Source organism: Prionailurus viverrinus, chromosome D3 (assembly GCF_022837055.1).
Source record: "Prionailurus viverrinus isolate Anna chromosome D3, UM_Priviv_1.0, whole genome shotgun sequence".
Classification (NCBI taxonomy): domain Eukaryota; kingdom Metazoa; phylum Chordata; class Mammalia; order Carnivora; family Felidae; genus Prionailurus; species Prionailurus viverrinus.
The window spans coordinates 18,410,967-18,436,600 of record NC_062572.1 but is presented as its reverse complement, the minus strand read 5'-3'; the positions used below and the strand labels follow the sequence as shown (position 1 = coordinate 18,436,600).

Here is a 25,634-nt window from a genome sequence, read left to right as displayed (position 1 = left end):
TGCTGGTCACTCCTATCGATCAGCTCCTTCTAGCCTCGTGACAACCCTACCAGGCATGCCGTAGTTACTGTACCCATTTTGCAGATGAAGAAACTGAGGCTCAGGGGAACAAAGGAATGTCCTGCCATCCAAGATAACAGCAAAAGGGCGTATGAATTAGGCGTCTAAGTCTTAAGCCCTCCCAGGGAGTGGCCTGCAGCCTCACTGGGGAGACCGGTTCACACAGAGGCAACAATTCGCAGGAAAGGAAGGGTAGGAGGATGATGGGGAAGTGGGGATTGGGCCTACCTTAGTGGAAACCAGGCAGGTGACAGGGAGAGGGTGCCCCCGGGGGTGGCCCTGTGACCCCAGCCTGGCCAATGAGAACATCACTGCCCCCACCGCCCCCAGTGATTGGTTGGGGGCAGAATGACACTGGCCACGTCACATGTCACAGCCGATCGACATCACCTGGGGACTTTGTAGAAGCTACAGGACAGGGCCGCCACACTGGAGGGTACAGCCTGAGCAGGTGGGTCACCACGGGGAGAGGGCTAAGGAGCCTTGGGTCTGACACCTATTCCTTACTATGGGCACTTGGGGCAGGTATGCACAGAATCAAGGCAAGAATGCCAAGATCATAAGGTCACAAGCTCTAGGCAAAGAACCCCAGTCACAACCCAAGCCCCACCTGTGCAGGGGCCGTGCTGACACAAGGACGAAGCGTGAAGGAGAGACCTGAGGAATGAGGCTTCTCTAAGGTTCTCTCTGCAGCTGGTCAACTCAGGAGGAAAATACTCATCGATGTGAGCACCAGCTGTATACTCTGCACGAGCTAAACAGCCAGGAACCATCTCCTCGAGATGGCACAACCACCCTCAGAGTCAGGAGATGGTCCCATTTCCCAGGTGAGAACACTAAGGCTCAGCTCACGATCATGCAGCTTTCCTCTTCTCCCTCCAGGAGAAATCGTCCACATTCTAACAACAAAAATAGTAATGACACGGGGTGACATGCTACATGCACTGCCACATGGCTTATTTCGTTCATCCCGTTCTCCATGGGGCACAGCTGTCATCACCTGTGGGAGGCAGAATACTGGCTCCCAATGGTGGCCACGTCCTAATCCTGCGACTTTGTTCGGTTACAGCAAGGAGAATGAAGGGAGCAGATGGAATTAAGGCTGCATTAATGAGTTAATTCAAGCAGCTGTCTTAAATGAGGGAGAGTATCCCGGATTATCTAGGGAAACCCTGTGGTCATCACAGGATCCTTCTAAGTAAAAGAGGGAGGCAGGAGAGTTGGTGTCAGCCCTGGAGATGTAACCTTGCTGGCGGTGAAAATGGAATGGGGCCTCTAGATGCTGGAAAACACCAGAAAACAGACTTTCCCTTAGAGATTCCAAAAGGACCACAGGCAGGGGGCGCCTGGGTGGCTCAGTCGGTCAAGCGTCTGACTCTTGATTTCGACTGGGGTCATCATCTCACAGTTCGAGCCCCATGTCAGGCTCTGCACTGACAGTGTAGAGCCCGCTTAGGATTCTTTCTCTCTCCACCCCTCCCCACTCGTATGTGCACTCTCAAAATAAATAAATAAACTTAAAAAAAAAAAAAAAAAAAAGGAACCACAGGCTTAGCAGCACCGATTCTAACCCAGTGAGACCCATTACAGACTTCTGAGCTCCAGAACCGTAAGATGACAAGTTTGTGTTGTTTTTAAGCCACTAAGGTTGCGTAAGTGTCACAGCCGCCACGGGAAACAAACATCCCATTTTACAGAAGACAAAACTGAGGCTCAGAGTGGCTGAGCCGCTTACCTGTGATCAGGAAGGAGTGGAGATGGGATTCCAATGGCGCTCAGCTTCCCCAAAGCCTATCGTCCATCTCGGAGGGCTCAGCTGGCCCGTCGCTTGCCGGGGTTACTCTCCCGGCCCTTTGCACGGCCCTGGCGCCTCACCGCCTCACCTAGCATTTGCTCCCCAAGGCTCAGCTGGTGCAGGTTCAGGGAAAGGGATGAAGGAAACGGACAGAAGTAGACGATGAGATGAGCGAGGCCGGTGTTTCCACCCCTGGGGGGGTCGCAGCACCCCCACCTCCAGGGCAGGGGTAGCAGCCGAAGACCAAACTGGCGGAAGGAAGGGAGGCCTGGCAGCCGGGGCAGGAGCCGCTGGGTGGGCGGGGGAAGCAGGAGGCACAAGAATGGAAAACTTAAAGGCGCACGCTAGGCTGCGTTTCCCCGCCACCGTGTTTGAGCGACGCAGGCGAAAAAGTCCAATGCCTTGAGTAGACAATTACTTCCAGGCTTGATCCGGAAGGATCGCTCCCGTGAAAACGAACAAAAAAAGCCATTTCGAGTGTCGGCGAGGTTATGGGGAAACCAGATCCCGGGCGCGCTGTCGGTGGGAATGTAAAAGGGCGTAGCCCCAACGGGAAGCGGTCTGGCGTTTTCTCACAAAGTGCAGCACAGAACTGCCGTCTGGTCCAGCAATTCCACGTGTGGGCATGCGCTCCGCAAGGACCCGGAAGGGCGGACTCGAAGACGTATCTGCACACCCACGCTCATGGCGGCGCTATTCACGAAAGCCAAAAGGTGGGAGCAACAGAAGTGACCACGGACGGAGGAGTGGATAAGCGGAACGTGGGTGCCACGGTCTGAAAGGCTGTGTGCCGCGGCCCCCTCCCCGCCATGCGTATGCTGAAATCCTAACGCAGATACGATGGCATCAGCAGGTGGGGGCCTCTCGGACGGATGTAGATCATGAGGGTGGCCTCTTCAAGAATGGGATTAATGCTCTTACGAGAAGCCCAAAGATGTCCCTGCCCCTTCTGCCACGTGAGGACACAGAGAAGTTTGCGCCCCAGAAGAGGCATGGTGTCACCCTGATCTTGGACTTCCAGCCCGTAGAACTGTAAGCAATGAATTTCCGTTATTTATAAGCTCCACACCCCCCTCCCCAGCCTGTGGTATTTTGTGATATATATATATATATATATATATATATATATATATATATTTTTTTTTTTTTTTTCAATGGAATGTTATCCGGCCTTAAAAAGAAGGGAGTTCTGACACCTGCTACAACATGGATGAAACCTTGCGGACGTGGTGCTGAGTGAAAGAAGCCAGACGCAAAAAGACCAGCACTGGATGCTTCCACTTGTATGAGGGACCTCGAGTAGGCAAATGCATACAGACAGAAAGCAGCTGGTGGTTGCCAGAGCTGGAGGGAGGGGGAAACGGGGGTGTTTGAGGGGTAAGGAGTCTCCGTTTGAGGTGATAATGCTGTAGAGACGGACGGTGGTGCTGATTTGCCCAACAGCGTGACTGCACGTAATGCCGCCGGGCTGTACATTTCAAAGACGGTTAAAACGGCTAAAATAGTAAATTTTGAGGTGATGTATATTTTACCAAAAATGGTAAATGGTAAAAAAAAATGAAGAATGAGAAATCCTAGGCTACTGGCCTGTGTTTCCTGTACATGAAGCTGCTCAGAGATATACAAGGGTCAGAGTATCACAAGATACAGATCATCAGGGGAAAGCGGCCTTTTCCCTCACCTTCCAGAAGGGGCCACCCTCTGCCAATAAGACGGCTCTCAGGGCACCTGAGTGGCTCAGTCGGTTAAGCGTCCGACTTCAGCTCAGGTCACGATCTCGCGGTCCGTGAGTTCGAGCCCCACGTCGGGCTCTGGGCTGATGGCTCAGAGCCTGGAGCCTGCTTCCAATTCTGTGTCTCCCTCTCTCTCTGCCCCTCCCCCGTTCACGCTCTGTCTCTGTCTCAAAAATAAATAAAACGTTAAAAAAAAATGTTTTAAAAAGACGGCTCTCCAGCATCCCTCCTCAGCTCAGTAGCCAGAGGAATTTAGGGATTTCTAGGTATGTATTTCATTTTCAAATCCATGTTTCAGATAGATGATAGATAGATAGATAGATAGATACAAATCACACAAAAGGAGCAGCCCAGAGGCTGCAGGACCACAAGCCATGGTCTCCCAACCCACTGGGGAGATGGTCAGGGAGAACTGCCTGGAGGAAGCACCATGTGAGTTGGGTTTTGAGGGGTGAGTAGGAGTCAGCCAGACAAAGGCCGGAGCGGAAGAGGGTTTCTGGCAGGAGAAACAGTCTGCTCACCTGGCAGTGAACCGACAGGCTTGGTGGCTGGTGATGACAGAGTCCCTAGGAACGATGTGCAGGCTGGGTGTGGCTCACGCCAGTCCATGTGGGGTTAAGTGAGAACTCATCCCAGCGGGTACTTGGAGCAGTGAAGGGGCATTTTGGGGATAGACTGTTGGCAGAGAGCCTCGGCGTGGCTCTGGCCATCAGCTGCATGGATAAAACCCAGAAGGTTTGCTCATGCTATCAGAGTGCACAGGACCCTTTCCTGTGCCTGCTGGTCATCTGGGGACCCTTGCTGCGGTCTTGTGGGTGATCTTCTCTGTTCAGTTCCTATCACAGTGACCCTGAAGGGTGGACCCATCTCCGAAAGAATGACAACAGACCCTGGGCATTTGACGAGTTGTGGCCATGAATATCCTCTACGGTTAACCCTTTGCAATTTCCGGCTTTGGGGACCCTGGAAAAACAGCTCCCGAGGGCAGGAGTGGGCTGTCTTGCTCACGGCTGTGCCCCCTCACACATAGTACGTGCTCAATAAATAGTTGACGAAGATACGCTCGGCACAGACGGAACCCGGCACCGTGAGGCTGGAGATCCCCTCACCAGCCACACGATGGGCCACCTCACCTCAACACAGCTCTGTTCTCAACTCTCTACTCTCGGCTGCAAAGGAGCTCAGGACATGATTTAAAGGTAAAACAAAACAACAAAAAAACCCCGGTGTTTGGAAACACAAATATCCCCCTAGAGAAGTATACAGATGTCTGCCATTTACTCTGAAATGTGTCCAAATAAGAGAATGGGTTGACAGGTTGAGAGAGGGGCGGATAGATGGATGGACCAGGACAAGCACAGGAAAAGGACCGTGATAGCAGCCAGCACTGAATGGCTGTGCGTCTGCCACAGCGAAGTTGACCTGTTGGTGTTTGGAAATTTTTCATAATAAAGTGTCAGGGGAAAGTGACCTTGGGTTAAAAGGCCAACTGACTTTTGGATTTGGAGAATGAGGTGGGGGAGGCAAAGCAAGAGGCAGAGGTTGGGATGACCCAAGCAGGGGGTGCCAGTTTGGTAGCACCCTGCTTTCGTGATGTGGACAAGCTGTACGTCCAAGGACACGGGGTTCCTTCAAGTGGTTTGGGGGGGGGGTGCGTGGTGCTCCAGAATCTGCTGATCCAGGGAGGGAGAGACTCCAGTGAAGGGAGAGGGTAGCTTGTCCCCAGCCGAGGCCTGGCCCTGGAGGGGCCAGGGTCTTGATGGGGATCCGAATGAGGACGTTGGTTGGATCAGCTGGGGTGAGGCGGGGGGCTGGTGTAGATGGTGCCCTCACGTGCCAGGACGTAGCCTTTGCAAAGGTTCAGGATTCACGGGACAGCAAAAGGCCTCGCAAGATCGGGTCTGGGTCAGCCTGGGTGCCTGGCCCCCACCTCACCAGCTGTGTGAACTTGGGCACGTCTCTTCTCTCTAAGCTGGAGTTTTCTTGCCTATAAAAGTGAGGAGAGAGTGTAGCATGCACTTGAGAGGCTCTCGAGGGTCACATGGGATGAGGTCACCACCCTGAGCATCCAGTTTGGACCCGAGCTGCCCACCGAGGCCTCTGGCCACACTCAGTGGCACAGTCCCTCCCCTCTTCCCTGGAGGGGGCTGCACTGAGTCCCCGGAAGCAGGGAAAGTACTATCAGCTGATTGCCAATGTGCTGAACTCCGCCCCATCAGCTGGCAGACAGCAGCACGCGGCCATTTTTGAAATCAAGCTGAAAAGACCAAGTCCGCCCGTGACTTCCGGGATACAAACTGTCACAAACTGTCTGACTTCTGGGAGACAAACTCTCATCAGAGCTTTGTCTTCCTGGGATGGGGGCTTGCACAAGATCTCGGCCAATGGGGCAGGCCGGTGAGCTCCAGGGCAATCACCCAGGCAGGCGGCCTGCCTCTTCTGGTCCAGGTAATAAGTCAAGGCCAAAGTGCTTCCTTTAAAAAACACTTTATTCCACACATCTCCTGGCGGGATCCCCCACCCACTGCCCCTGGGGAGCAGCTCGTTATGGACTGCCTTTCCCTCCAAAACCAAGGGAGCCTCCCACACACGGAAACATTCAGTTCCTGAGTCAGCGTGGAGTCCCACGCCCTCCCCGAATCGGCCCCAGGATGGGACGACATAATCCCTCTTTCTCCCATCCCTCACTGCCCCCATGACACCTTCATGTGCCAGGTCCGTCACTGGCTGATGGCCAAACTCTGGGTTTTTTTTTTTCCACTCAGGCAGTGGAAGCATCCGGGCTGGTGGGGGGCTTCCCCTGGGCAGCCTCGTCAGTCTCTGAACCGGCAAGGTTCCTCAGACAAACTTCCCATCCCAGCAGTGGGGGGGGGGGGGGGGGGGGAACTGTCCCCATCACCGGCACCCAAGAACTGATGGACGGGGCCGGGAGGACAGCATGCCCCCGATGCCCTGTGGCCTCCAGAACCCAGTGCTGGAGGGCAGGTCGCAGGGGCCTCCCTGAGCAAATTGGTGTGGCCCTCCTGGTCCAGTCCTTGCAAACCAAGAGCTCTGCCCCTTGGGGCCAGATCCCTGCCCAGACATCAAGGCACCAGGTGAGGGGGTGCCGGCAGAGGGGGCCTCCGAGGTGAGTAGTGGCAATCCCCGCAGTGACACTCACGAGCCAGCTGGGCTGTGAGCCCGGTGACCGTCTGCCTTCTGCCTTCGTGTTCCCAACCCGGCCACGAGGCTGCACGCAGGGGACCGGGGGGCCGTCCTTGTCCTCCTCCCAGGGAAGGGGCCGGCTGGGAGGGCTGGGAGCCACACGGAAGCTTTCTTCAAAGGTCCTGAAATGTGCGGCCAAACAGTTCTGCCCATTTGCTTTCCCTCTTTCGAAAACAGAATCAGCACGGCCTTACCAGCGAGACGTTCCTGGCGCCCCTCTAGGGGCCACGTGGGGGAACGACCTACCGTTTTAGTCTCTTAAAAAACCATTCATGCCCTTTCCCAGGTGACTTGACAGTTTCCGGAATAAGCATCATGACAAAAACCAGGCTGTGTCTGCGCTTCCTTCCTCGGCCTACTTTGCCGAACTACGTAAGACGCTTACAATCAGGAGTTGGTCTCAGAGTAGAAAAATACAAAGATTCTGTGATCTGATATAAAACGAGCCCAAGAGAACACCTGGAGCCCGCACACCAGGCACTGGAAAGCAAAAGGAAATGGGGGGGTTTGGGTTCAATGTGATTCAGGGATGCGGCAAAAAAAAAAAAAAAAAAAAAAAAAAAAGGATGTCTCAAGAGACACCAGAGCCAACTTCCCAGTGATGGAGAGGAAGCTATTTCTGCTCGGAAGGGGCTCTCCTGAGCTTTTTATTGGGACAGGAGTGAGTGGGAGGCCAGCAGCCCTGCAGAGATGCCTAGGGTTTGGGGGGTTTGGGGGTTTTGAGGGTTTTATTTTTTTTGCTTTTTTCTTTTTAAAAAGCAAACCCCCACGGTCCTGATGAGGCCTGCGGTAGGCGGGTCAGCGTGGTTTCTTTTGCCCGTGGTCCTGAAAGCGGCCGGGTGGGCCGGGGTCAGGTGGAGGCTGGGCTGTCCATGGTGGACAGGAGGTGAATGACTTCGGCCCGCTCTGCTGAGCTAATGTGCTGGCTCAGGTACACGATGCAGTCCACGGCCACGTCAGGGTTGTCTTGAACCAGGCTGCAGGGGGAGGGGAGAAAAGGGCAGGGGTCATTCCTGCCACTTAGGTCAGGGGGTCCTAGGGCGGTCGCTAAGAATTCCTGTGCAGGGCCATGCCATGTTCCTGGGTGGGTGACAACCCAGGGCTCCCAAGTCTCTTTGTGCCGCGGTCACCGTGGCAGGAGGGGGGGGGGTGTGGTCCTATACGGCAGGAGGGAATTCTGGGGGTCAGAACACTTGGAAGGACAGTGGACCCTGTCAGTCACTAGCTGTGTGACTGGAGACCCAGTATTTCCCCTAAATTTCAGCTTCATTCCCTAAATGGGGTCCCACATGATCGATGACCCATCTCACAGGGGACCCCATGGGAATGGGGTGAGCAAATCCTTTGGAAAGGCTGGCACCATTGGGAGCCAGCAGCCTACGGCCTAGCAGTTAAGAACGTGGACTCTCCCAGATGTGCTCTAGCCGTGACCTTGGACCAGCTGTCCTCTATATTCCAGCAAGGAATACAGCCCCCGAGCCATGGACCTCGCACGCGAGGCTGAGCCGTAGGCCCGGGGACCATGCAGCGTCATGGAGTCAAGCTGGCACTCTGGGGTCAGGCGGCTGGCGGTAAATCCGGCGCTCGCCAAGAAGTCCAAGGCATGGGCGGGTGGGCGGGGTGGCCACTTACCGTCTGATGGTCTTGAGGACGGAGTCGCGCTTCAAACACTTGATGTTCTCGCGGATGGTGGAACGCAGGCCGCCCCCGCCCTGCCAGTGCTGTTCCAGCCACTTTACCACCATCTGGTTGTTATCCCACAGGTAGGCCTGGGGGCAAGGGGACAGGCAGCCTCAGAGAGGGACCCCTGAGCAGGCTAGCCCCGGGAGGCACGCACCGACCCACCCACCCGTCCTGTCTCCGCCCAGGCCCACCTTGACGGCCCCCTCCGTCTCCACGAACCACCGACGCAGCATGGACTGGATGTGCACGTGGCTCAGCTCACTGCTGGCCTGCAGGATCTCCTGCTTGACCTGGTCCTCCAGCAGGAGGCGGCGCAGACGCCAGTACAGGAAGGCGCGTGAGGTCTTCCACTCCACGATTTCCTGCGGACAAGCCCCAGGCCTGAGCCCTCTGAAGGGGCAGGGGCGGGCAGAGATGCAGGGTGCTGCCCAGGGCGGGGCCCTGGGCTAGGTGCAAGCTCGGTGATCACTCCCGTTTTACAGGCGGGGCAGCTGAGGCTCGGGGCGGGGGGTTGGCGGGGCCAAGATTTCACCGGGACTCTACTCGGGCTTCCCAGAGGCACGGAGAGGCTTAGGCTGGCTGGCTGGGAGGGAGCCCCACACACAGGGGTGGTAGGTGAGTGTAGGGTATCTTCTTAGGGGCCGAGCGATGGGGTGGGGCTGGTGAAGGCCAGTGCTGGGCGGCAACAATCCTTCCCAAGTCTGGCCCGTGGTCAGAGACACCCATGGAGGTCAGACTGGTGGTTCCCAAACCTTGCTGCCTGTTGGAATCGCTTGGGGATTTGCAGCCATACTTATACGGGGCTCCCACCCCCTGATACTCTGATTTAATTGGTCCGAAGAGCCACCTGGGCACTGGGATTTTTTTTTTTTATTGCTCCCCAAGTGTTTCTAACATGTAGCTTTGGAGCCCAGATCTGCTCCGGTTGGAAACCAGGTGACCTTAGGATGGGGCATTCATGTGGGGCTCCCACAGCTGCAGGCTCTTACAGAGACGACACCCTTCTCCAGCAAGCCTTGGGCCCTGTCGTGGAGGTCGGCGAACAGCACCGCCACCTGGTGGTAGATGGGCAGGAGCAGGTCCTCCCGGGCCTTCAGCTGGCCCTCCAGGTCCTTGCGGTCCTTATCGGAGAGCTCGGACACTCCTGTGGGCAAGGGCACAAACCAGGGTTTGCAGGACAGGCCTGCACTCTGATTCGGAAGCTGCCCCCAAACCAAGCTGCTCGCACGGTCTCAGAAGTGTGCTTACCATGGCGAGACCGCATTCAGCGTGCAACTCTAAATGTGCCCCCTTCTCGGGAAGAACCACTGTGCTCACGGGCTATGATCACTTACTATTTTCCACACATATTGCAAAATACAATTAAGGGGATATTATGAACCACGCTGGGCCAATTTCACACCTTAGATGAAATGGACAAATTCCTTGAAATATACAAACTATGGAAGCTCTGCCAAGAGGAAACAGATCCCCTGAATAGTCCTACATATAATAAAGATGAATTTGTAGCCAGAAGCCTCCTATCAAAGATTTAAAGACATAATGCCAGTTCTGACTCAGAAGACAGGAGGGAACACCTTCCAACTCATTCAAGAGATCAGCATTTACCCTGACATGAAACCAAAGAAATTACACACACACACACACACACACACACACACACACACACTAAGAAATCTTGTGAAGGGCACAGTTATAAAGGCACTGTCACCCAATATGGGCTTTTAAAGAGAATTACATCTAAGGCTACAAGTGAAACAAAACTATCACTCAGACAAAATTGGTAACATACTTCAGGTCTGATGGAAAATTCTAAAGGGACATTTTGCTGTGCAAATTCTCATCGTCCTCACTGGCCCCAGATACTTCCATTGTTATATTTTATGTGTGTTCAGAAATAAATACACTAAGGCATTAAACATACTTTTTGATGGTAAAGGGCTGATTTTGCTATATGAACATGTTTAACACATCCCCCGATTTTTGGAGCTGACTTTTGGCATGCTGGCACTTTGTTTTTACCAGACTAGAACCACCCGGGAGGGGAGCGGGCTGGGTCTCTCTTGCCCTCTGAGACCTGAGGCGTTTCCACCCCTCTCACCTAGCTGTTCCACGAGCTTCTTATAAACTGGGTCGATCCTCCTCATGGTCTTTATCAGATCTTTCTTTCGGAACTTAATCTCCACTGTTCCCTCCGGCTCCAGAATGCTCGCCCTGAAAAAAGAAGAGGAAGGGGTAGAAGTGTAGGAGATGTCCCCCCAACAAACTACAGCCAGGAGACATGGGGGTAGAGACAGGAGAGCCAGGAAATCCGGGTGTGAGTTCTTAGATCTTTCACAGACTCACTCTGTGACCTTGGGCAAGTCAGAGGGGACTCTCCAGTCATCTGCTTCTATATCCATAAAATATACAGGGGCTGAGCCAACTTGTTAAAATCACGTTTTCTGAACTCTGGAATGCCCTTTCGGCTCTGAGAGCATAGGCCTCTTCTCCAGAACAGCATAGCCCTCCTGTTCTTCAGCTATAGCCCTTTGTGACTTTCCTAATCTCTGCTCTCCTCGGGCCAGGGTACTGTTTCTGATCTCCTCCAAGCTCACAAAGGCACAATGAAGAACTCAACATGGTTCAGTATGAGCTGGCCCTCTCACTCACGCCCCACACTGCCCCCTTCATCCTCTTTTGATAGTTTGGAAGCCCCAAGAAATACTTGATGTAGCTCTGAGCTTCCTGGTGGCCAGAGTGAAAAGGTAACGATGACCCCACTTGAGGCTGCTCATGTCCCGAGTCATCCTGAAGGGCGGACCTCAACAGTCCCCCGTGATGGTCTAGGTGCACTGAAGGCGGGACAGGTGTCGCTCATGTGCACCATATCACGATATCTACCATGATGTCTGGTACATAGTAGGTACTCAATAAATAGTCACTGAATGAATGAATGGGTAACAGACATGGGAAGAGGATGCCTATATTTGGGGCAAAACTACTCCTGAGGTCTTGACATCCTACACAGCATGTAGCTTAGAGTCTTCCTTTTTTTTTTTTTTTTTTTTTAAATTTTTTAACATTTATTCAGTTTTGAGGAACAGAGCGTGAGTGGAGGAGGGGCAGAGAGCAAGGGAGACACAGAATCCGAAGCAGGCTCCGGGCTCTGAGCTGTCAGCACAGAGCCCGATGCGGGGCTCGAACTCATGAACTGCGAGTTCATGACCTGAGCCAAAGTCGGACGCCCAACCGACTGAGCACCCCAGGCGCCCCAACTTAGAGTCTTCACTTTAAAGTTACTCAAGCACCATGTAGCAAGTACCACTGTCATTATCCTTTCTGTAAACGTTCCTGGAATGAATGAATTCCTCCTTAACAAAGTGCCACAGGTTTCTCTCTCCCGACGAACCAGTAACCTCTCAGGCAAGTATCTGTCAGTCATTTGTTCAGCCAGGATTTCCCAACCACCTGCTAGCGGTCAGGCATTGTGCGAGGCCCTGGCCTATAAAACTGAATAAAGCACAGCCCCTCCAGGAACTCACAGCTTGGGCAGAGACTCAGAGCCCAGGGAGAACTAGAGGACTGGTTATGTTTCCCTTTTTATCCTGGCTGCCAGGAAGCTCAGGTGCCATGAACTCTCCTGATAAAATCCACCTGTGCACTGGATGCTAGTTTCGGACTGGTAAAATTGGAGCCTCTCCATCCTTGAGAACCTCAGAATGCCCTGGCAATTCCTGGCCAGTGGCTCAAAGATGATGGGGCCTCGGGACTGGGGGTGAAGGGAAATGAGGCTGGGGTCACACACCCACCTGCTCTCCTTGTCTGCGTACGTTTCTATGCGCAGGGGGTTGATGGAGGAGTCCACGACCACCCAGGAGCCCCCCCGGAGTTCCCCGTGGGGTGGGATATAGATCAGGATGGGCTGTTTGTACTGCCTGAGGCTGTCCACGATGTAGGCTCCAAACTTTAGCACCTGGTCGTACATGTCTGAAAGCAAAGCAGTTAGTTGCCCGGTGAGGAGGCTTCAGGCCCCAGCACCTGCCACACGCCAAGCCCCCAGCCGTCGCTGTCCTGGGGAGCCTGAGAAAGCGTGTTCAGCCGGGATGCTTCGCGGCACCATGGAAAGGGCAGTAGAGGAGGCCAGGTACAGACTGCACCCTTACTGTCCGTGTCACCTTGGCCAGGCCACTCTCCCCTCCCTCACACTGGGGCCTCTCAGTGCCTCCATCTGTAAAAGGAAGCGTAGGGCAATCTCAAGGGTCCCTTCCTTCCAGCTCTGACTCCGGGATGCCCTCACCGGTGACTGCCCCCCGCCCTGTCCTGCCGTTCCTAGCACACGGAACCCTATCTATCCAGCAATAGCACAGATCCTTCCCTCCTGCCCACAGACAGCGTGGTCGTTATTTTCCACCAAGACGAGGCTCTCCGAGTACCAGGCACCTTATGTGGTTAGGCTGCAATAATAAAATTGACCATCATCATGGCAGGAGCTAACACCACGCACCCGTGATCAGCTCATATCAAACCCTCACTTCAGACCTCTCTCAGGTTGGTCTTACTCTTAGCCCCTTCACAGGAAGGAAAGTTCCCGGGGTCGCCCACCCTGCCCTGCCCCTCACAGGGTGACCTCTGGCTAGTCACACTGGGAGCCCTCAGTTCCTCATCTGTGAAATGGGTGGATGTTCCCTGAACTGCTCCCATCCTTGGAGGTTGTAGAGGGGCTCGGCTAAGAAGATGACGCGACAGCGCCACCTGGAGGGGGTTTCCCTGTCCTGGGTGCTGACCCCACAGCTTTGGGACACCCACAGGAGAGGTGGCTTTACCTTTCATGCCACCGGAGAACCCCCTCCAGTTGGCAAAGATTATCAGGGGCAATCCCTCTCGGTTGAAATCGTTGATGGCCTGGGCCGTCTTGTAGGCTGAGTCTGGGAACCACACCTGGCCCGCCTGCTGGATTATCTGGAACACAGGGTGGCCTGGATCAGACTCCTCGGTGCAAGACCAGCGAGGGGACACGGGGACAGTCTTCTGAGCCATACCCTAGAGGGCAGGCAATCTGATCTGCGTTGGCACCCACACCAGAGCCAGGGCTCACAGGGAGGGCCCGAAGCTCACCTGCTGGGGGCCCTGCTTCTGCAGCCCAGGGAGGTTCCTTCTGCCTCATTTACAGGCTCAAAGGGGTGCCAAGCCAGTCCAGGCCATACCGAGTCCTAGGACCCACCCTCTGACTCCTGAGCTCCTCCCATATGTGCCATGGCCCAGCTAGAGTCAGTGACAGGGACAGGGACAGGCGCAGAGGGCAGGAGGGATTCCCAGGGACCTGTCACCCCCCTGAAGAAGAAAGACAGCGTAGGACATTTATGCATCCCGCAGAGACAGTGCTGGAGACGGGCGCCCCTGGGGCCAAGGACTCCCCTGAGGCTGGAAGGGCAGGCGTGTGACCGCCCAGGATCCACTCCGGCTGGCTGAGCCAGCTGAAACCACAGTCCCAGATTCCCAGCCCTCTGACCTGGGCCTCGGAATCCAGGTTGGCAGGGTCTGCAGGCACTACCACCTCCACGGTCCGCGTCTCCACGGCGATCACTCCAACAGGGATCCCCCCTAGCCTGTGAGGTGGAGCAGGGGCGAGCGGGGAGCTGGGCGGCAGCCCCCTTGGATCCGGGGGTAGACGGGCCCGCCCAGCCCCGGCTGACATTCTATGGGCATCCTGGGTACCTGGGCACTAAAGGCTGGGACGCGGGCACGCGTGCAGAAGCGTGCACAGCTTTTACTCTGGCGGGTTATTTTACTGGAAGGCAAAGAGGCCGTTCCAAAGCGGTAAGAGCCTCCTCGCCAGCCGGCGGGCTGGAAAGGTGCCATCGGCGCCCTTCTTGGGGCAGCAGCCATCGTGGTGACGGGGAGGGTGAGGCCAGTGCAGGAGCAGCGCTCTCCACTAGAACTTTCTGGGACGCTGTGTTCCCCCTGGCCCATCCAGAACAGCAGCCGTGACATGCTACCTCGGGCGGATGCTCAGCACCTGAAACGTGCCAAGGGCAACAGGGGAACGGAATACACCTTCCTCTCTCAAGTCACCGAGATTTGAATTGCTGCACGCGGCCAGCAGCCACCGCGCGGGACGGGGAGGGTCTAGGCACCGCGGCGTGCTTTCAAAGGGGTGGCGGATGTGGAGCCTGAAGGAGCTGCGGCTCAGAGGATTCCATGACATTAGTAACTGTCACCCGCCTGCTACCAGCCAGGCCTGAGCCAGGTGCATCCCTGGGTCACTCGTGTCTACGAGGCAGGTGGAGAGAACGTCTTTAAATAAAGGAAGGGTTTCCATGTAGAAGAGGGAGATCTCAACGCAGGTCTTAAAAAATAAAACACTTAGGGGGGAGGGATGAGCTGTTAGTACTAGGCTTAACATTTAGTATTTTAATACTTATTTATTGCCCGGGAGAGAAATAACAGCACCAACAAGGACAGGAATAACAGCCGCTGGCACTGACGGAGCACTTAGGGTGTTTTAAGAGCTTGACACACGTCCTCACAGCAGTCCTCTGGGGGCAGGATTATCATCCCCGTCTTGCAGATGAGGACGTAAAGGCCCAGAGAAAGTGAAGGACCTTAGATCGGACTCCAGAGCCTGGACTTGTAACAACTACCTCGTGCCACGATCTGAATGCTAACTTATAAGGATAATTATAAGGGTCAATTATACGAAGAGGATCCCGCAGGTGGCCAGACATGTCTAAAATGGTGACGGCTGCACCACTGAGGGGTGAGCTGCTCAGCTCTGAAAGCATCCAAGCGATTAAGCCGTCCACCAGCTCTGCGTAGACAAGAGGGCTCCTGATCGTGGCCCTCGTGGAACAGACCTCATAGTTTTGAGTGTCTGTGTGGTTTTCTGGTGGGAGCACCCAGCGCTGTCTTCTGATTCCCAAAGGGGCAGACTCTGGCCCCCAGCAAGCAGATGGCCACAGAAAAATCCAGACTTTATGAAGAAGTTCAGCATCCAGAAAACCATCCCCCCAAATTGGTTTTCCTTTTGGAAAGCCCTGAGGCCAAAAGGAAAGTGTTCTTGGGGGTCACCCAGGAGGAAAGGACCCACGGCTAGTGCCTGGGAGTCCCAGTGCCTGGTGAGGCCAGGCGAGTGCAGGCTGCCCCGTTCCCAGGGTTACCTCGCTCTTCCTGTCACCACCGTCTGGGCCCAAGGTGCCATGATTTCCTTGAAACTGCCGTGGTCAAAGAATCCACTCTGCCAGGATCCCTTCAGAGCTGTGGGCAGAAGGGCAGAGGCCCAGGCCAAGGGGCTGGGTTGATGAGGGTCCCCATGGTCTGCCTGGTGGGGCAGACAACCTGACCTTCACAGCCCAGACACCTGTTTCTCCAGAAAACCACACAGACCCCGACCCCATTAAAAGAAAGCAAAGCAAAGCAAAACAAAACCCTCCAAAAACACAGTTGCAGAAAATACCCCAAGTCGGGAATTCAGCCCATTTGGAACATCCAACCGTATCAGCTCCTGCCAATGCCAAATGCACGGACAAGGATCAGCCCAGGAGGCAAAGAGAGCTGACAGGGCCCCTTCAGAAGGTGGGACCTGGGGAAGGGACCACCTGCCCGGAAAACCTCATCCTCAATGTGCCGGCAGTAGCTTAATAACATTTAAATGTTAACTGGGGGGGGCATCTTCAATTTCAGAGAGAGAGAGAGAGACAGAGGGAGAGGGAGAGAAGAGGGGAGTCGGGGAGGGGCGGGGGAGGAGGGGAAGGGAGATGACTTGGGGAGGGGGAGGGGACAGAATATGATGATGCCAATTGCAGCCGTCCCTTTAAAGGAAGCATTGGCGCCCTGGTGTCCGTGACTCCGGTTTGGCCAAGGAGAAAGGAGCCAGGTGACGCGAGGGTCACAAGCCGCCAGCGAGGGAGGCTGGGTGCCTGAAAACAAAGCAGCCCAACTCCCGTGTCCGCCCGAGGGCTGGCCTGACTAGATGGGGAAAATGGTCAGAAACAAGGTGGACATTTTTTTAGTCAAGATAAAGCCATCCCCCTCAGAGCTCACGGGGAGGAAAGCTCGAGAGAGGCACAAGAGGGGCAAGCGAGCCGCGGGGTATCCTGAGCCGGCAGCGCCCGGCGCGCCCCTGACGGGCACCCCTCCTGCACCACGCAGCTGGACGGGCAGGCGGATCCCTAAAGGCAGCGGCATCTGAAATTCCAGACTCGGGATCATGGTAACGGGGTTAGCTCAGCTTCCCTGGGGTGTTCTGCTTGCTCAGGAGGTAATCAAATACCTGCTTGCCCCTTTCAGAGAGGGGGTGGGGGTTGTAGTCTTGTCTTTGAAACCCTGATGTCTGCATCTTCCTATGTAACCACGGGGCAGCTCGGAGGGAGGCCAGGCCCCCTGTTGCACTTTCCCTGCATCTGCCAGCCCGAGGACCCAGAGCCTGTGCCCACCGCTTCTTTATTAACGACTTAGGAAAAGTATAGAGAAAAGCGGCCCCCACCCCCAGCCTCCACTCCCTCTGCATTTGATCTCAGGTGTCCCCGTCCGGGATGTGTGACCAAGGGAGGATCGGGGCTTCGACCAGAGGGCCCCTTCACGCCTTCTTTTCAGAAAAGAAACCCAAGAGCCAGGTCTCCGGCAAAGCACTTAGGGACTCACTTGGGTGAGGCCGTCCTGCAAGCAGCCACCGGGGGTCGTAGGGAGCCCTGGACGGGAAGAATCCAATTTCTCGGTCAATGGGGTCCGAGGGTGTGGTGATGGGGACTGGACTGCGATTATCCTAGAAGAGAAAACGGCCTCAGTCTTCCGTGCCGGTCAGCCATGCCTGTGATCCGCTTCTCTCCTCCGACCATGATCATGCCTGCCTGCGCCGCAGAACCCTGCCCGAATTAGCCAGTCATCGCCAGCATGAGTGGCGTTTGGTGAGGGCCTGCCAAGGTGCAGGCTCTCAACACCATTGTACTGAATCACCAAGGGAGCTCCCTAGGGTAGGTGCTATTGTTATTCCCATTTCACAGATGGGGAAACTGAGGCCCAGGAAGATGCACAGACTGTCCCAAGGTCTCACTGCTAGCGATGAGGAAGCCGGGAATCGGATCCAGCCCGACTGCAAAGCTTCAGGGTTCTCTATTGTTCAGCGTTACCTCTTTTGATGAGACGCAAGGCCACCCCTTTATAAAGGATCGGCACATAGCATCTTACAATGGCATTAAAATTTTCTTTTAATGTTTACTTAGTTTTGAGAGAGAGGCAGAATGCGAGCAGGGGAGGGGCGGAGAGAGAGGGAGACACAGAATCCGAAGCAGGCTCCGGGCTCCGAGCCGTCAGCCCAGAGCCCGACGCGGGGCTCCAACTCACGAACCGTGCGATCACGACCATGAGCCGAAGTCAGATGCTTAACCCACTGAGCCACCCAGGCGCCCCAGTGGCATTTGTTTTTTTTTTTAAGCAAAGAACAGCTAGACAGAGCTGGGTGTCTGAGAGGGAAGGAGGGAGGAGTGAAGAAAAATTAAGCCCAGCCACAAGGGTGGCACTTCCTGGTTCCCAAACTCCCATACCACCCAGCAAGTGAACCTGATGACAAAGTCTTCCAGACTCTACGGTGCAGAGTGGGGGGGATACTGGACCTTTGGCATATAGGACAGCCACTCCAGGATGGTGTACACGCCCTCGAAGTCGTCTGGCACAGTGACGTGGGAGACGCCGTTGTGATGCATGATCTGCACGCCGCCCAGCTGGTTGTTGGAGGTGTAAACCTCTCTGCCCAGGACCTGCTTTGACATGGCAAGGTTAGCAAGGGCCCGCCCGGCTCAGGCCCCTTCCACCTGCTCGGAAGTCATCTCCCTTGGCGGTCCTCAACCCTGGCCGCCCGTGACAGTCACCCGGGAGTTTTCAAAACTCCCAATGCCCAGGCTGCATCCGGACCAATTACAGCAGAATCTTTTGAGGCTGGGACCCAGGCATCAGTACTTTTTCCTTAAACTTCTAGGTAGTTGGAACTCCGCGGCCCAATTTGAGGACCAGCGATCCAACCGATTACTTGGGTCTTCTCCAAGGCGAAACCCTACCGGGTATTTCTGATTCGGCAGGTTGGCGCCGAGGCCTGGGAATCTGCATTCGTAACAAGTTCCCGGGGGATGCTGCTGCTGCTGGTTCCGGGACCAGACTTGCAGAACTTCAGTGGGATTTTATCAGACATTATCTTACCAAGGCTTTACAGCAACGTGGGGTATGTTTTCATACAGTGAAAACAGAATCCCAAACCGCACGCTCACCAGGCGTCATGGAGACAGAAGATGGGACGGAAAGACACCAAAATTTTAGTAGGAGCAAAATTATTTTTTTTGGGGGGTGGTCTTTTTCCAATTTTCTACAATATATAATGCCACCTTAATAATTTTTTAAAAATTTAAACTGTCAGCACACAAGAGTTTTAGCACAAAAGCCTAACACTTAGAAAAAAATTGTTTTGGCTCCTGAGAGACCCAGATGAGTACCAATTGGAAAAACAGCTCCTAGCTCAGTTGGAATGACACTGGTTTCATACTGAGAAAAGTCCCCCATTGGGAGACAGTGGTTATGTTAAAATGAGTCCTGGCCCCACACGCCCGCCCCCTACAGTCTCCTTTTCGGTCACCTTGTTGAGAGCGCTGGCTCCCGTCAGGATGATGTGCGAATTTTCCACCTGGATCACTCGCTGGCCCAGCCTCACCAAGTAGGCCCCGATCCCAAGGGCTCGGCAGGTCACCTGTGGAGACAGCAGCCCTTTGGAATTCCGGAGGCAGGTGTGGCTCAGGGCAGGAAAGCCCAGGAACCCACTGGGCACACGTGGAGGGTACGATTTGGCCACTGGTGGCCTGGCTGGTGACCAAATGGCACAGGCACAGGCCACTTCTTCGGGCTCACCTAACCTTGGCTTCCAGAAAGAATGTGGTTAATGAAGAAGAGTGTTGTGAGGATAGACAGCAGACACAGAATGTTCTGGTTGTTGCTTCACACAAGGCATAGCTTATATGTAGTTCTTCTGAGCCATGGTAGCCTCTCACACAGCCACAGGGCATCTGGGAGTGCGTGCAAAACTGGTGATATCTGACTAAGGTCTATACCAAGGTAAGAGTGTTGTGCCAATGTCAATGTCCTGGGTTCGATAATGTATTATGTAGGATACTGCCTTGGGGGAAGCTGGGTGAGGGGGACAGAGGACCTCTCTATACTGGCTTGTAACTTCTGGTGAGTCAGTCGTAAACTTTTTCAAAATTATATATACCTCGGGGCGCCTGGGTGGCGCAGTTGGTTAAGCGTCCGACTTCAGCCAGGTCACGATCTCGCGGTCCGTGAGTTCGAGCCCCGCGTCAGGCTCTGGGGTGATGGCTCAGAGCCTGGAGCCTGTTTCTGATTCTGTGTCTCCCTCTCTCTCTGCCCCTCCCCCGTTCATGCCCTGTCTCTCTCTGTCCCAAAAATAAATAAACGTTGAAAAAAAAAATTAAAAAAAAAAAATTATATATATCTATATAGCTATCTATCTATATCTATCTATATATACATATATATAAATAAATACATACATACACACATATATATGTCATCATATATAATTATATATGTGATATGTCATATATAATTATATATTACATCATCATATATAATTATATGATATGTGATATGTCATAATGTATATAAATGTTATATCATTATATATGATATATGTGTGATATGTGTTATCATGTAATTATATATTATATATGTCATATCATGTCAAATATATGGCATATATCATGATGTCACCATCATAATGATATATATACATTATGACATATATCATATATATATTGATATAAATGATATTATATATGATACATATAAAAATACGTACTTTGGAACATATAAAAATACATATCTTTTGTAGATATTAATATATATAGATTTTGAAACATATATGAAATATATGTAAATGAGATGCAGAACACTAGCCTAAGGAAGACACTCATGGCCACATTTTCCACCCTGGAAACTGAAGATCCAACACCGAATGTAAAGATAAGGTCTTAAACGACAATCTACCATGAAAGAGCAGTATTACCAGAAACAGCAAATACTTTTGAAAAGGCCAAGGGAGGGAAGGGGGAGATATTCATTCGGTACCAATTAAAACCCGACAAAAGTTCTTCTAAATACTCAGTACCTTTTAAATAAGAAGACATTGGACTGGGGTTCAAACACAGCTCTAAAAAGATACATTTTGAGATAATTGTTAAAACTGACCCCCGAACCAGGTTTCAAGGATATTAAAGAATTGCTGTTGATGTTGGTGTAAGAACGGTACCGTCATTTTGTAAAAAAGCGTGGCGGGGCAAGGTCTTTATCTAGTAAAGATCTGCATCGGAGCATCCACAGATGGAAAGACAGGGCCAGGGGCTTGCTTTAAAACATCCCCAAACAGGAGAGCAGAGGGACCGAGGGGACAGGACGAGCTGCTGGCTGACAATCACCGGAACTGCACGATGAACGCACGGGGCTCTTTACTTCCGGGACGCTTACAAAGATTCCGTAAGAGAAAGGCGAAAAGGAAAAGGAAGTATAATAGGAGACTCACCATACTGATGGTGACGATCTCTTCGTAAGCTAGGGAGGACTCCCCTGCAATCATGCCCGAGCCCTTGAGGTTCTCCACGCCCAGGCCACGGTCCTTCCCGATGATATCCGTGATGACATACCTTCAGGAACCGAACATGGATTCAAGACCAAGCTCTAGCCCAGAGAAATTCAAGGCGGACGCACTTCCCCGGGACCCAGGGCAGGAGGGACGGACGAGCAAGGTGAGGGAACAGAAGGTGACAAAGCAGCCAGGGGTGAAAGGAAAGCAGAGGTCTAGGACCTTCACAGTTGGTCCTGAAGTTTCTAGAAGGGCAAGTACAGCATCAGCGATTATCACCCTTCCAACCAAAGATGTCTGCCTATTTGGAGGCTATCCTCATGAAATGTTGCCCCCACCCTGCCTACCTCCAAAAACCATCTAGAATAGCGTTTGGTCTACAGAGAGATGGGGAAAGCCACTTAGTTCACAATCAATCAATCAACCAACCAGTCAGTCAAGAGATTCTATGGCCACAGAAGTGTAAGCCACTATACATCCCAGCCCCTGTTAAAGATTCACAAGACACTGCAACCGTTAAAGGTTCTGAGAAGGTCTGCAGTAAAGATGCTTTTTAGATCTCCTTTAAATCCAGTGTTCCTCAACTTACTTGATTATGGAACTTTTTCTACACTACCCACCCCCCCCCCCCACACACACACACAACATATCACCAACTAACATTCCAGAAAACCTAGCTGGGAAATTCTGATTTTGTCAACCTCACTAAAACAAACCAAACCAAACCAAACCAAACCAAACCAAACCAAACAAAAACCTGCAAAATTCCCTGGAAAAGATAGCTGGTAGCTGGTAGCCTTGAACCTTCTCACTGGAGCAGACTCCCACCTTGCCTACACCTTACCAGCCTGCCAAATCGCTGCTGTGTCAGTCTGGCTAATTTGGGCACAAACATGAGCTGGCAGCTCCGGGGAACCCATCTAATTCTTCTTGCGTGAGGTACTATTTTTATGAAAGCTGTGACTCGTTTTGGGATGGCAAGGAAGGGCTCACCCTGGAGAATTCCCCAGGTGTCTAAGTCATCGGTGTCCAGAAAGCTCAGGGGTCCCCACTGTACAAACACCACCAGCCCATTTGAAAACGTCACCCACAAGCCCAGAGGCAAAGAGAGGGATTGCCCACTAGCAGCTGAAATCGACCGGAGGCAAAATGAAGGAGCTACCTGATAAATTACTTACCTGGACTCTCCCTCTTCCTCGATGTGTTTACAACGGACAGAGTTTAGGGAGCTGATTCTGGTGTAGTCTTGAGGTGTCAGGTACAGGTATTTAAATCCCTTAAAAATATATATACTCCAGTGAGGCTGTGAATTCAGCTCCCTGCACTCGACAGCCAATGTTTTTTATAAAAAACCACAACACTATAGGGGCGGAGGTTAATAACGAGTCAACAATGTGTTAACAGCCTAGGTAACATGTCTGATATTAATACCATATTCATAACGGCTATAAACTGAAGGTCTGATCAGTGCTAAGAGCTTTCCACTCATCTTTACACACAACCCCACATTTCTCCTGCTCTGATTCAGTTCCTCAACGATCTTTTCATCGTTGCTCCCCTGAAGGGTCTCTTTTGTTCCCTTATTGCCAGCTCCCTCCACCAAATTTTATTATATAGTTTACGAACCATGCGTATGTATGCGTATGTATATATGTGTGTGTGTGTACTTATGTATACATGCTTTTTACATGAAAAGAATAATTTTTGCCCCTCTGGCAGAGGCAGGATCACCCCCTTGAGAACGCATGCTCTGCCTGCAAAAAATAACTGTCCCCTGCAGTTCCCCATCATGAAATGCGTGCTTTTCTCTCATTCACTGTGCCTTTATCGTGGCTGGTGCCTCTACGTCTCCCAGATCATTTCTGAGAATTCTCTGAGGCCAGGGACTATGTCTCATTCACCTTTGTATCCTTCATGTACAGTGCATTCAGGAGATGCTCAGCCTATATTAGCTCAACGTTTATAAACTTGTCTTCATTATCGTTCCCCTAAGGTGCCTTTTTAGACATTTTTTCCTAATTGCCACCCCGTCTCATGAAATGTTAATACTGATCAACTTTATACGCCTTTTGTGTGCTGTTCGTATGTCTGTGCTTTGTACACAAAGACCGCTAAGATTTTTTCCGCCCCCTTGTGGGCGCCATCACCCTCACCGGGTGGCGCCATATCGCCAGGCTGGCTTTGTGACGTACTTTGTGGGGGTCTCCTGGGTCCACCCAAGCCACCTGGAACATGTGCTTGATCTCCTCTGCAAGGCCGATACAGGCCCCGCTGTTGGCTGCGAGGTAGATTTTGGGGATACCCTCTGCCCGGGCCATCTCAGACGCACGCAGATACAAAAGGTCTTCTCCCAGGCCGAAGGATCCAATGCGGAAGGTGATGTCATTGCTGATGACGATCGCGTCCCGCCCTTCTGGATACTCTCGGGTCTTAAACCTCATCTTGAAGGCCACCATGCCCACCTGCCGAGGGGATGAACGCACAAGGAAAACGGTTTGTTTCTTCAGGGGGACATTTTTGGAAAGGGTGATTCCAGCCAGGGGCTGGGCTCTGCTGAATTCTTGCCTCATTTCCTCCAGGGAGGCGGTTCATCTCCACCAGCTGGCCCTGAGGGTCCAGCACGAGCTCGGTGTATGTCAGGATGTCTTTGGGGTACTTGTCCGTGGAGCCCCACAGTTTAAGGAGAGCCTGGGGACAGGGAAAGAAAGAGAAAACCTGAAGTCACCATTAGGGAGGCACATTTTCTAGTTCTCTCTTTTTTTAAAGCATCCACTCTTTAAAGCACGCACAGAAAAACCACACAGAATAATAAATACCCAAGCACCTACCTCGTGGTTTTGTCAAATCCTAATTTTTCCGCGGTTGCTTATGAATTTTTTTAAAGGAATAAGAAAAATGCAGTTGAGGCCCCTGGTGTAGCCCTCCCCAACCCGTCCCTCCAACCCCTCCCCAACCCCAGATAACCGTGTCTTGAACTTAGCGTCTACTAGTCCCGTGCATGTTTTTATGCATTATATATGCATACATTTAAAACATGCCGGGCGCCTGGCTGGCTCAGTGGGAAGAACACGTGACTCTTGATCTCGGGGTCATAAGTTCGAGCCCCACGTGAGGATCGAGAGTTGTGTGCTCTTCCCACCACACCAGCCAGGCACCCCTGCATGATTTTAAAATTTAAATAAATGGCCTGGCCCTGGACACATCCTTCTGCACCTTGCCCCATCGGCTCCCCCATAGGTGTGAGAAATTTATCCATAATGAGAAATTTAACTCTGGTTCATTTTTTCTACTATTCAGTTTCCATGGTGTGAGTAGATCATAATTTACTTATTCATAGCCTTTTCTAAGGAACATTTAGGTTGCTTCCAATTCTGCAGTACTAACAATAAGGCCGTAACGAGCATTCTGATGGTCTCTTCTTATAAACCTGGATGAGTCTCGCCAGGTAGGTACCGAGGAGCGGAATTGCTGGGTCACTGGGTTGGTGAAGCTTCAAGTTTGATCAATATTATCAAACTGCTCTCTCATTTTTTTATGTTTATTTTTAGTTTTGAGAGAGAGAGAGAGAGCGAGCACAAGTGGGGGAGGGGCAGAGACAGAGAGGGAGACACAGAATTTGAAACAGGCTCCATCCAGGCTCTGAGCTGTCAGTGCAGAGCCCGACGCAGGGCTCGAACTCACCAACGGTGAGATCATGACCTGAGCCGAAGTCGGACACTTAACCAACTGAGCCACCCAAGCGCCCCCTGCTCTCTTATTTTTAAAGACCCTTTACAGGTCCAGTAAGAAGGCATAAGAATTCCTTTGTTCCATGCACTTGCCAATACCTGTTTTGTCAAATATTTTAACGTTCACCTGTCTGCTGGGTGTGAAATTATACTGTGGTATTAATCTGTTCTCTACTGATTATTAAGGAGAGCCTCTGAATACACTTATCGACCATGGGAGTTTCTTTTTTGCCAATTTCCTCCTGTTTGTAATTCCCGTCCATATTTTTTATAGTTTTCCCTGTTTTTTTTTTTTTCTAACTGATTTATACATGCTCTTTAGATAATCTGTTGTAATCCCTTGCTGGTAATAGGCATTGAAACATATTCTTCCAAGCTGGGACTCATCTTTCCTTTTTTGCATCAAGAACTTCAAAATTTTAATATAGTCAAGTTTATGGGTCTTTTCCTGTACAGCTTATGCTTTAAACTGACTCCAAGTAGCTTTAATCCCCTTGAAATTTATTTCTGTGTGCTAGATAAGGTAGAAATCAAAATTTACTTTTTCCAATTAGATAAATCCTCCTTTACCCATGCAGGATATGTGCCAAGATACCCAGCGGATGCGTGAAACCCCAGACAGTACTGAACCCTATATATGCTGTTGTATTTCTATACATATGATAAAGTTTAATTTATAAATAGGCACAGTAAAATTAATAATAAAAGAACAATTATAACAATACACTATAATAAAAGTTATGTGAGCACAGTCTCTCTCTCTCTCTCTCTCTCTCTCTCTCTCCCAGAATGTCTTATTGTACTAAACTCACCCT

The 25,634-nt window shown here is 52.2% G+C and overlaps 1 protein-coding gene across 2 annotated transcripts in view; it reads right to left on the bottom strand.

Moving 5' to 3' along the window:
* Nucleotides 1–6,346: 6,346 nt before the first annotated feature.
* Nucleotides 6,347–25,634, bottom strand: part of ACACB (acetyl-CoA carboxylase beta) — a 109,107-nt gene continuing 89,819 nt past the window's right edge. The window contains exons 38-53 of one of the 2 annotated variants that reach the window (XM_047828207.1): nt 23,657–23,779; nt 23,284–23,553; nt 22,270–22,367; nt 21,032–21,152; nt 19,076–19,186; nt 18,066–18,209; nt 17,098–17,218; nt 15,615–15,711; nt 13,967–14,063; nt 13,281–13,416; nt 12,267–12,444; nt 10,577–10,689; nt 9,465–9,619; nt 8,667–8,837; nt 8,425–8,561; nt 6,347–7,769 (exon numbers count right to left, since the gene is read on the bottom strand). In XM_047828207.1, coding sequence (XP_047684163.1) covers nt 7,643–7,769; nt 8,425–8,561; nt 8,667–8,837; nt 9,465–9,619; nt 10,577–10,689; nt 12,267–12,444; nt 13,281–13,416; nt 13,967–14,063; nt 15,615–15,711; nt 17,098–17,218; nt 18,066–18,209; nt 19,076–19,186; nt 21,032–21,152; nt 22,270–22,367; nt 23,284–23,553; nt 23,657–23,779 — 2,199 coding nt within the window. In that variant the 3' untranslated portion in view covers nt 6,347–7,642. The other variant, XM_047828208.1, reaches the window with a different exon arrangement.